The following is a 12,115-nucleotide window of genomic DNA, read 5'->3' on the forward strand; positions in this document are numbered from 1 at the left end:
CGGTCCTGGCTGTTGTCTCTAGGTGACAGAGACCTTGGTGATGGTCTTCCCAGTCCTTGCTGTTGTCTCTAGGAGACAGAGACCTTGGTGATGGTCTTCCCGGTCCTGGCTGTTGTCTGTAGGTGACAGAGACCTTGGTGATGGTCTTCCCAGTCCTGGCTGTTGTCTCTAGGTGACAGAGACCTTGGTGATGGTCTTCCCGGTCCTGGCTGTTGTCTCTAGGTGACAGAGACCTTGGTGATGGTCTTCCCGGTCCTGGCTCTTGTCTCTAGGTGACAGGGACCTTGGTGATGGTCTTCCCGGTCCTGGCTGTTGTCTCTACGTGGCAAGGACCTTGGTGATGGTCTTCCCAGTCCTGGCTGATGTCTCTAGGTGACAGAGACCTTGGAGATGGTCTTCCCGGTCCTGGCTGTTGTCTCTAGGTGACAGAGACCTTGGTGATGGTCTTCCCGGTCCTGGCTGTTGTCTCTAGGTGACAGGGACCATGGTGATGGTCTTCCCGGTCCTGGCTGTTGTCTCTAGGTGACAGAGACCTTGGTGATGGTCTTCCCAGTCTTGGCTGTTGTCTGTAGGTGACAGAGACCTTGGTGATGGTCTTCCCAGTCCTGGCTGTTGTCTCTAGGTGACAGAGACCTTGGGGATGGTCTTCCCAGTCCTGGCTGTTGTCTCTAGGTGACAGAGACCTTGGTGATGGTCTTCCCAGTCCTGGCTGTTGTCTCTAGGTGACAGGGACCTTGGTGACGGTCTTCCCGTTCCTAGCTGATGTCTCTCCTTGGCAGGAACCTTGGTGATGGTCTTCCCAGTCCTGGCTGTTGTCTCTAGGTGACAGAGACCTTGGTGATGGTCTTCCCGGTCCTGGCTGATGTCTCTAGGTGACAGAGACCTTGGTGATGGTCTTCCCAGTCCTGGCTGTTGTCTGTAGGTGACAGAGACCTTGGTGATGATCTTCCCAATCCTGGCTGTTGTCTGTAGGTGACAGAGACCTTGGTGTTGGTCTTCCCAGTCCTGTCTGTTGTCTCTAGGTGACAGGGACCTTGGTGATGATCTTCCCAGTCCTGGCTGTTGTCTCTAGGTGACAGAGACCTTGGTGTAGATCTTCCCGGTCCTGGCTGTTGTCTCTAGGTGACAGGGACCTTGGTGTTGGTCTTCCCGGTCCTGGCTGTTGTCTCTAGGTGACAGGGACCTTGGTGACGGTCTTCCCGTTCCTAGCTGATGTCTCTCCTTGGCAGGAACCTTGGTGATGGTCTTCCCAGTCCTGGCTGTTGTCTCTAGGTGACAGGGACCTTGGTGATGGTCTTCCCGGTCCTGGCTGTTGTCTCTAGGTGGCAAGGACCTTGGTGATGGTCTTCCCGATCCTGGCTGATGTCTCTAGGTGACAGAGACCTTGGTGATGGTCTTCCCGGTCCTGGCTGATGTCTCTAGGTGACAGAGACCTTGGTGATGGTCTTCCCAGTCCTGGCTGTTGTCTCTAGGTGACAGAGACCTTGGTGATGGTCTTCCCAGTCCTGGCTGTTGTCTCTAGGTGACAGAGACCTTGGTGATGGTCTTCCCAGTCCTGGCTGATGTCTCTAGGTGACAGAGACCTTGGTGATGGTCTTCCCAGTCCTGGCTGTTGTCTCTAGGTGACAGAGACCTTGGTGTGGGTCTTCCCGGTCCTGGCTGATGTCTCTAGGTGACAGAGACCTTGGTGATGGTCTTCCCAGTCCTGGCTGTTGTCTGTAGGTGACAGAGACCTTGGAGATGGTCTTCCCAGTCCTGGCTGTTGTCTCTAGGTGACAGAGACCTTGGTGATGGTCTTCCCAGTCCTGGCTGTTGTCTCTAGGTGACAGAGACCTTGGTGATGGTCTTCCCAGTCCTGGCTGTTGTCTCTAGGTGACAGGGACCTTGGTGATGGTCTTCCCGGTCCTGGCTGTTGTCTCTAGGTGACAGAGACCTTGGTGATGGTCTTCCCCTTCCTGGCTGTTGTCTCTAGGTGACAGAGACCTTGGTGATGGTCTTCCCGGTCCTGGCTGTTGTCTCTAGGTGACAGAGACCTTGGTGATGGTCTTCCCAGTCCTGGCTGTTGTCTCTAGGTGACAGAGACCTTGGTGATGGTCTTCCCAGTCCTGGCTGATGTCTCTAGGTGACAGAGACCTTGGTGATGGTCTTCCCAGTCCTGGCTCTTGTCTCTAGGTGACAGAGACCTTGGTGTGGGTCTTCCTGGTCCTGGGTGATGTCTCTAGGTGACAGAGACCTTGGTGATGGTCTTCCCAGTCCTGGCTGTTGTCTGTAGGTGACAGAGACCTTGGTGATGGTCTTCCCAGTCCTGGCTGTTGTCTCTAGGTGACAGAGACCTTGGTGATGGTCTTCCCGGTCCTGGCTGTTGTCTCTAGGTGACAGAGACCTTGGTGATGGTCTTCCCAGTCCTGGCTGATGTCTCTAGGTGACAGAGACCTTGGAGATGGTCTTCCCGGTCCTGGCTGTTGTCTCTAGGTGACAGAGACCTTGGTGATGGTCTTCCCGGTCCTGGCTGTTGTCTCTAGGTGACAGGGACCTTGGTGATGGTCTTCCCAGTCCTGGCTGTTGTCTCTAGGTGACAGAGACCTTGGTGATGGTCTTCCCAGTCTTGGCTGTTGTCTGTAGGTGACAGAGACCTTGGTGATGGTCTTCCCAGTCCTGGCTGTTGTCTCTAGGTGACAGAGACCTTGGTGATGGTCTTCCCGGTCCTGGCTGTTGTCTGTAGGTGACAGAGACCTTGGTGATGGTCTTCCCAGTCCTGGCTGTTGTCTCTAGGTGACAGGGACCTTGGTGACGGTCTTCCCGTTCCTAGCTGATGTCTCTCCTTGGCAGGAACCTTGGTGATGGTCTTCCCAGTCCTGGCTGTTGTCTCTAGGTGACAGAGACCTTGGTGATGGTCTTCCCGGTCCTGGCTGATGTCTCTAGGTGACAGAGACCTTGGTGATGGTCTTCCCAGTCCTGGCTGTTGTCTGTAGGTGTCAGAGACCTTGGTGATGGTCTTCCCAGTCCTGGCTGTTGTCTGTAGGTGACAGAGACCTTGGTGTTGGTCTTCCCAATCCTGTCTGTTGTCTCTAGGTGACAGGGACCTTGGTGATGATCTTCCCAGTCCTGGCTGTTGTCTCTAGGTGACAGAGACCTTGGTGATGGTCTTCCCAGTCCTGGCTGTTGTCTCTAGGTGACAGGGACCTTGGTGTTGGTCTTCCCGGTCCTGGCTGTTGTCTCTAGGTGACAGGGACCTTGGTGACGGTCTTCCCGTTCCTAGCTGATGTCTCTCCTTGGCAGGAACCTTGGTGATGGTCTTCCCAGTCCTGGCTGTTGTCTCTAGGTGACAGAGACCTTGGTGATGGTCTTCCCGGTCCTGGCTGATGTCTCTAGGTGACAGAGACCTTGGTGATGGTCTTCCCGGTCCTGGCTGTTGTCTGTAGGTGACAGAGACCTTGGTGATGGTCTTCCCAGTCCTGGCTGTTGTCTGTAGGTGACAGGGACCTTGGTGATGGTCTTCCCGTTCCTGGCTGATGTCTCTAGGTGACAGATACCTTGGTGATGGTCTTCCCGGTCCTGGCTGATGTCTGTAGGTGACAGAGACCTTGGTGATGGTCTTCCCAGTCCTGGCTGTTGTCTCTAGGTGACAGAGACCTTGGTGATGGTCTTCCCAGTCCTGGCTGATGTCTCTAGGTGACAGGGACCTTGGTGATGGTCTTCCCAGTCCTGTCTGTTGTCTCTAGGTGACAGGGACCTTGGTGATGGTCTTCCCAGTCCTGTCTGTTGTCTCTAGGTGACAGGGACCTTGGTGATGGTCTTCCCAGTCCTGGCTGCTGTCTCTAGGTGACAGAGACCTTGGTGATGGTCTTCCCAGTCCTGGCTGTTGTCTCTAGGTGACAGAGACCTTGGTGATGGTCTTCCCAGTCCTGGCTGATGTCTCTAGGTGACAGGGACCTTGGTGATGGTCTTCCCAGTCCTGGCTGATGTCTCTAGGTGACAGAGACCTTGGGGATGGTCTTCCCAGTCCTGGCTGTTGTCTCTAGGTGACAGAGACCTTGGTGTGGGTCTTCCCGGTCCTGGCTGTTGTCTCTAGGTGACAGAGACCTTGGTGATGGTCTTCCCGGTCCTAGCTGATGTCTCTAGGTGACAGAGACCTTGGAGATGGTCTTCCCAGTCCTGGCTGTTGTCTCTAGGTGACAGAGACCTTGGTGTGGGTCTTCCCGGTCCTGGCTGTTGTCTCTAGGTGACAGGGACCTTGGTGTGGGTCTTCCCGGTCCTGGCTGTTGTCTCTAGGTGACAGAGACCTTGGAGATGGTCTTCCCAGTCCTGGCTGTTGTCTCTAGGTGACAGAGACCTTGGTGATGGTCTTCCCAGTCCTGGCTGATGTCTCTAGGTGACAGAGACCTTGGAGATGGTCTTCCCAGTCCTGGCTGTTGTCTGTAGGTGACAGAGACCTTGGTGATGGTCTTCCCAGTCCTGGCTGATGTCTCTAGGTGACAGGGACCTTGGTGATGATCTTCCCAGTCCTGGCTGTTGTCTGTAGGTGGCAAGGACCTTGGTGATGGTCTTCCCAGTCCTGGCTGTTGTCTCTAGGTGACAGAGACCTTGGTGATGATCTTCCCAGTCCTGGCTGTTGTCTGTAGGTGGCAAGGACCTTGGTGATGGTCTTCCCAGTCCTGGCTGATGTCTCTAGGTGACAGAGACCTTGGTGATGGTCTTCCCAGTCCTGGCTGTTGTCTCTAGGTGACAGAGACCTTGGTGATGGTCTTCCCAGTCCTGTCTGTTGTCTCTAGGTGACAGAGACCTTGGTGATGGTCTTCCCGGTCCTGGCTGTTGTCTCTAGGTGACAGGGACCTTAGTGATGGTCTTCCCAGTCCTGGCTGTTGTCTCTAGGTGACAGAGACCTTGGTGATGGTCTTCCCGGTCCTGGCTGTTGTCTCTAGGTGACAGGGACCTTTGCGATGATCTTCCCAGTCCTGGCTGATGTCTCTAGGTGACAGAGACCTTGGTGATGGTCTTCCCGGTCCTGGCTGTTGTCTCTAGGTGACAGAGACCTTGGTGATGGTCTTCCCAGTCCTGGCTGTTGTCTCTAGGTGACAGAGACCCCGGTGTGGGTCTTCCCGGTCCTGGCTGATGTCTCTAGGTGACAGAGACCTTGGTGATGGTCTTCCCAGTCCTGGCTGCTGTCTCTAGGTGACAGAGACCTTGGTGATGGTCTTCCCGGTCCTGGCTGTTTTCTCTAGGTGACAGAGACCTTGGTGATGGTCTTCCCGGTCCTGGCTGATGTCTCTAGGTGACAGAGACCTTGGTGATGGTCTTCCCAGTCCTGGCTGTTGTCTGTAGGTGACAGAGACCTTGGTGATGGTCTTCCCGGTCCTGGCTGTTGTCTCTACGTGACAGGGACCTTGGTGATGGTCTTCCCGGTCCTGGCTGTTGTCTCTAGGTGACAGGGACCTTTGCGATGATCTTCCCAGCCCTGGCTGTTGTCTGTAGGTCGCTGCACATGGAGAGCTATGTTTGTAGGTGGGAGCCACAGTGCAGTTGTCGGCCTCCTCCCCCTGTTAGCAGGGGTTGCTCTGCTCCTCCTCCTTGGTGCCTCAGGCTGGGAGCGAGTGCTTCTTATTGTGTTCTTGGCATATGTTGCTGGTATCCTGTTCAGAAGTATTACATCAATCAGTATTCACATGAGGTATCAGTTGCTACTTTCCTTTATACTGATAGTTTCTTTACCATGTTGAGATATAACTGTTATTCTTGATTAATAAAAGAATATTGGAAATTTTTTCTTCATTTTCTAGGCTCAGAAATAATTTATGCTGCGTAGAGACAATTTGATGCCTATGTTTATATCGAATTCCAACTATTTGGGATGGGTTTTTGTTTTTGTTTTTGTTTTTGGTTTTGGTTTTGGTGGGTAGTTCCTTAAATATTTTCTCTATTTTCTATAGACATTGGACTATTTAACTTTCATCTATACTGAGGTCCGTTTGTGGGGAGGGTACTCAGGATTGAACTTAGGCGTACTCAGCCACTGATCCACATCCCCACCCCAATTTTACACTTTTTTGGAGTTGTTTAACGTCTCACTTTTGCTGGGAGTGGCTTTGAACTCACAATCCTCTTGCCTCAGCCTCCAGAGCTGCTGGCTGAGATCAATTTTTATAGCTATATTTTCTTCAGGTATTGTCCATCTAACCATTTACTCATATAAAGTTTTACAAAATAACTTTTAAGGTCTTTATTTCCTCTATGTGAGTAATTACCTTCCTTTGTTATTTCTTATTTTATCATTCAAACTTTTTTCCTTTTTGATAAAATTAGATAATGGTTTGTATATTTTATTTCTATGAGAACCAGGATTTCATTTATTTATGAATTTGATCTATGTCTTTCTGTTCTCGACATCAATAATTTCTGCTCCTGTCTTTTTTTAAATGTTTATTTATTTATATTTAGTTATAGGCTTAGGAATCAAATAGTCTGTATGCTGTATAAATTATTTCTGAGCCTAGAAAATGAAGATAGCTTTATTTTATTTTATTTTATTTTATTTTATTTTTTCTGTGGTGCTGAGATTGGAACCCAGTGCCTCATGCATGCTAGGTGAGCACTCTACCTCTGAGCCATAGCCACAGCCCTCTGTTCCTGTCTTTATTCTAGCTTTATAATTTCCTTCCTTTCATATTCTTTTGGTTTGTTTACTTGTTCTCTTCCTTCCTTTTTGACCTGAAAACTAAGTTTATTTACTTTTTTCTTTCATTTTTAGTAACATAGGAATGATTGGTTCTAATATAAAGTGTTTTTATTGGAAACAATATAATTTCTGTTTATATTTCTGTTCATACAAAAGATGGTTGAGAGAAGTTTTTTGTTTTTGTTTTTGGTTTAGGTTTGGTTTATTTCTAGATGGAAGGGCTCATTTAGTTTTTGTTCCTAGTTTTATTGCACTGTGATCAGAGAATGTTAACATTTCTACATTTTGCGAATTTTTTTCTGATTTAATATATGACCATATGTACCCAAGAAGAGAGTTCAGCCTCTGTTGTCAGATTGTGCTGTTGACTAGTCTGCCAGTCTGACTCTGGGAAGCCTCCTTAGAGATGGCCCTGACCCGTCTGTCATTCTGAGGAAGGATCAGAGCCATGTCTGGCAGGGTGTGCCCTGCTCAGATTCCTTACTTCCTTCTGTGGCTCTCAGCTGGTCCCTTTGAGCCGAGGCATTGTCTGCTTTGGTGGCCGGCAGCCCTGGAGGGAAGCTGTTGTTGGTTTTTTGTTTGTTTTGGTGCTGGGGATTTCTAAATACATTTATCAGCAGAGTGTTTCCTGGGAGCAGATTTAGAGTAGAGCATGCATGGTATTTTTAAAATAAAGGCAGGAAATATGGCTAAGGAGTGTCATGTAGGAGCTGACACATGTTCTGAGCCTGTATACATTTTGGCTTTTTGCTTCCTATCTACATTCAGTATTTATCAATAGCAAATTTAAGGGTGAGAGAAACAAGTGGGCAAAAGAGCTTGCCACAACTGGAAAAGGGGGGACACTACGTACACATGGGCACTTAGAAACCAGGTGGTGAGTACCTGTTACGCCCTAGACATCAGCGAAAATGAACAGGAGGTAGCTCCATGTCCCCTTCAGAAACACAGACATCAAGCAGAAACTGCCAGAACAAAGTTTGTCAGTTCTCTGAAGAACAGGCAAAGGTCTTCCCCAGCAAGAGCTGAGTCAAGAAAAGGCAGCTAGAGAGTGTGAGGAGAGCTTTGAAGTATCCACTTGTCCCACCTCCACTCAGGACCTGATCCTTGGTTCCAGAGGGAGCGGAGCTTGCCTTGATCTCAAAGAGGCATGTGTATCTCTTCTCCTGAGTCCAGGGCTGCCTGGAGGACTGATCCAGGTGCTTGTCATTGTTTCACCTAACTCACACCCATTTGGCACAGGAAAGTGGTGGGCAAAATAATTACAGTTGAAGCAAACAATAGGACACTGAATGCTCTGGAGGAAAAGCCAGGGAGAGACATTCTTTGGGAAAGCAGGCCATACTAAAGCGCTTGTGAATACTGGGAAATCTAAAAAGCCTCCTGCATGTCCATGACAACTCCCATGCTTGGAAAAGACCTTCTACCTTAGATTGGTCTTGAGGCTCAGTGCAAGGAGGAAGTGAAGGCTGAGGCATTGTTGGGAACCCCCTGGCTGTGCAGCGAAACGGGCCCAGCACAGAGCCACTCACAAACACTGGGAGAGGTTTCCTCTCTGTCTTTCTGGCTCTAGCTCTGTCTCTCTTCCCCTTTTGGCTCCTAAATCTGTGCTCAGTTCATTAGGGAAGCCTGGTGTAGATGTCTGCAAGAGCAGCAAACAGAGCTGGCTGCCTGTCCTTGGAGGATGCTCAGGCAGGGAGGAGTGACCCTCGGTGGCATGTGCAGAACACTGAGCTTCTCAGCTGTCTCAGCTTTAATCTTTGGAGATTGCTGTGGTTTGTATGCCAGTCAGAAGTAGAGTTGATCCTAATTCTATCTGAATGTTTTAACTCCAAGGCAGGGCTCACCCTGCTGTCTCTGGGAGACCAATGCAGAGGCTGACCGTCCAATCCTGCAAGGGACTACAGCAGCCACAGTCATAGCCCAGCCAAGATCCCAGCTGCCTTCTCTGTACACAGTGCTAACTATGTCTGACACCTGCTGTCTTTCCATACAGGAAGGACATTCCCATGGAGCATGTGACGTACGCAGACAGAGAGCAGACCAAGAAGGTGGTGTATTCCGTGGTCTATGGAGCAGGTGGGCTGACGGCAGGGGTTTAGGTCTTGGGGTCACCTATGAGCTGGATGACTGTGTGCCTATATTTAAGTACAGCCATGTCTAAGAGAAACCACTCTGAGAGTCCCTGTATGTTGTTTACACAAACACTGGTGACAATGGTGTCACCCAGCACTAGTCAGACCATTTCACACTGCCAAATCACAGTGTCACTGCCAACACTGTCAGGGGAGACAGCAGGTACCAGCACACTGCCACACCAGGCATCATTGTCATGCTTGGGATCCTCCTCCACACACAAACACTAAGGCTTTAGAGAGTGCATCTACCTCAAATGGGGCCTGGTTTGTCTTGTTTTCGCTTCTCAGCGCTCATTGATCTGTCCCAGAACAGAACTCACCCAGCTGGGCCAGCAGCCAAAGACAACCCCCAACAGAGGACAGAGCCAAGCCTCAGGCCAGGAGTTGGGGCCAGCCTCAGGGGCAGCAGGCAGGAAGGAGAGAGGCTAGAGGCCAGACACCTGGGCATCCCCCTGCCGCATCTGCAAGCCGCCCCAGGGCCCAGCAGAATAGCATTTGGCTCTCTCCCACTCTCCTCCTCTTCCTTCCACTCCTCTGACATGGGTGTGTCGGAGCCCTGCTCCATCCTCAGTGCTCTCTTACTTGCCCTCTGCTCTGCAGACATCTCCTTTAGGAGACAGATGCAGCTCTCCCCTGACTCCCTCCTCAGCCTTCCCCCACCACTGTTATTCATTGCCCATTTCTGAGTAACAAGTTACCATAAACACATTGACTTAAAACAACGCCCCTCATCCCCTCACAGTTTTTATGGGTCTAGGGACTAGAGCCCTTGCAGGCTGCAATCAGGGTGCTGGCTGGGATGTGGTCTCATCTAAAGTTCCACTGGGGAGGTTCCAGTGGGTTCAACTTGCATCCTGCTGGCCCATGGCCTCCAGCATAGGCAGAGCCTTTACTGTGGCACTGAGATGCCAACTCTACACTTTCTTATCTGCTCAGGGTCTCAGGTGTAACTCACCATGAGCTCCAGAGGGCAGGAGCCTAGAGGGTTTTGCTCATAGCCTGGCATAGAGAAGGCACGTAATACTAACTGAGCACACTGATGACCTTTGAGAATGTTCTGGTTGTGCACACTGTGTCTGGAAGACACACCAGAAGTGAGCTCAGTGGAGACAATGGGATGCTGGGACTCTCCTCAGTTGTTGGGCCTGTTTCCTCTTCAGTGTCCTCTGAAGCTTCCTGGGGTCTCCATTCTGGGGGAGAGCAGCATTCTGCCAAGTAAACTAGACCTCAGTGCCTTGCACCCTTGCTCCAGACGTGCCACGAGCTCCAGCTCAGCAGGTCCAATGCTGCCTTCCCACCCTGCCCAGCCCAAGTCTTGATTCTGTCACCACCTGAGCATGTGGCCCTGTCCGAGGTGCCAGTATTGGTCTCCTTCTCAGAAAATGCTCTTGTATGATTGCTGAGGCAGCACCTGGCTCAGCTAGCCCCCATCTCTTGTCATCTGCCACCTATCTGGGTCCTGCTTCAATGCTGGGCTATTTCAACAAATGCCCCAAGTGAGGCTGGACCCTCCTGCTCTGTCAGGAGAAAGGGAGGCCCACTGTGGGTAAACTGGGCTCCAAGAGGACAGCAGAGTCCCCCACAGTAGTCTCCACCCCCAGATGAAGGTAGACTTCATGGCCACCCACTGGGCTTCTTCTGGAGCATTTATTTTTTCCTGAAGAGGAAAAGAGCTACACTGTGCAAATAAGCAGTGAGTCATTGGCTGTGATGCTAGTGAAGAGGGTAATTTGGCTGCTTTTAGCCCTGATGCTGGCAGGGCTCCCACCCCAAGCTTCCACCTCACAGCCTCCATTGCTCCCACCTGCCTGACAGCTGGAATCACCACGTACGTGTTGCTCACTTCAGGTGGTGTCTCTGTACCCCTTTTGAAACCAGAACCTTGTCAGATGATCTGGGACCAAGGACCCAAGTGAATTCACCAGGTTCCTGAGCTGCTGGGAACCTTTGGAAAATTCAGTGGAGGGACTTTGGCCCCAGCAGGCAGCCCTGCCTTTCACAGAATTGCAACTCTGAGAATCCAGAAACTGCTATAGGAACACTGGACCCTGGCCGAGGCATTATTCTGTGTGTTCCTGGGATGGTGACGGAGATAGCAGAAGCAGCTGCAAGACTTTGAAACAAGCAGAGAAGCGGCTTAAGGGCCAGCATGGCCTTTAGTCGTCTAAACTCAGCAATGTACTGGGGCACCTCCCTACTCACTGGGCCTGCCTACAGCCACCTCTGAGTTCCAACAGGAGCCATACTTCTGCAAGAAACTGCCCACAGACCCCCAGATAAAGCCAAAGGCTTTTATAATTATAACTTTCTCAGAGTTGGCCAGTCTTCTCAGTGCTTCCTCAGAGTGCTCCACAGCCAGTCCCCAAGCAGTCAGCAGACGCTTACAGGATGCATGCTGTAGGCTGGGCCCACAGGAGGGCTGTGGACTAGGACTCGGGCCTGCTTCTAAGGGGCATGTCTCCTCCAGAAAGATGCAGAAACATGGCTGAGCCTAACACTGAGAGTCCTTGGTACACAGGGAGCCCCAAGGAGTGCCCATAAGGACGGGGCCTGAGAGCCTGGGAGGCTGCCCAGAGAAGCAACACCTGGGCTAGAGTGGAAGGTCCATCCAGGTGGAGTAGCCAGTGTTCCTAGGGCTCACTGTTGGTCAGTCACTTCTCAACCCCAGTGACAGAAATGAGTGAGAGACTGAGCAATACTTATGGGGCAGTACTTAGAGGAAACGGAATGGAGGTGTCTTCCTGCAGATAAATCTATGATATATACACACAGGACGTGATTAGCCACCTGGCAAAGGCCATATTGCTCAGATAGGATTTTAGGGGTGGGAAATGCTTAGTGTTCCTACTGAGTGGGTCCTGGGTGCTCTCAGGCATACCTGCTTGTGATTATAACCAAAAAAATAGAAACCTAATCAATTGATCAGCTCTGTGAGAGAAGGAGCCAATATGTGGGCGAGAACAGAGGAGCCCTCGAGCCAAGAGATGTCCTGCTTGGGTAGGAACAGTGGGCTTGAGGGTGATAACCCCACTCCAGGTCCTGGAGAGCCATGAGACCCTCTGTCTCCACCAGCCTCTCGTCTCTGCTTCCTTTGGGGTTACTATGTCATCTGTTCCCAATGGACAGAGTGCTTGGCCACCCACTCCTCTTCAAGCAGCTCGACAGCTCTACAGGTGAGAAGAAAGTAATTCATTCTGAGCCATAAATGTTCTGGAAAGGTGTGGCTTCTGGTAATAGCCAAGTCGCTCCCATCAGACCAGCCCTCCCACACACACAGGCTATCATCTATGAAATAGGGACTGAA

General features: G+C 51.0%; 1 protein-coding gene across 1 annotated transcript in view; it reads left to right on the plus strand.

The window, feature by feature from the left end:
* Positions 1-12,115, plus strand: part of Poln (DNA polymerase nu) — a 123,652-nt gene that overhangs the window by 91,799 nt on the left and 19,738 nt on the right. The window contains exon 13 of the mRNA XM_077803143.1: positions 8,670-8,752. Coding sequence (XP_077659269.1) covers positions 8,670-8,752 — 83 coding nt within the window. The remainder of the gene's footprint in view (positions 1-8,669; positions 8,753-12,115) is intronic.

This window comes from Urocitellus parryii, chromosome 10, assembly GCF_045843805.1.
Source record: "Urocitellus parryii isolate mUroPar1 chromosome 10, mUroPar1.hap1, whole genome shotgun sequence".
Lineage (NCBI taxonomy): Eukaryota > Metazoa > Chordata > Mammalia > Rodentia > Sciuridae > Urocitellus > Urocitellus parryii.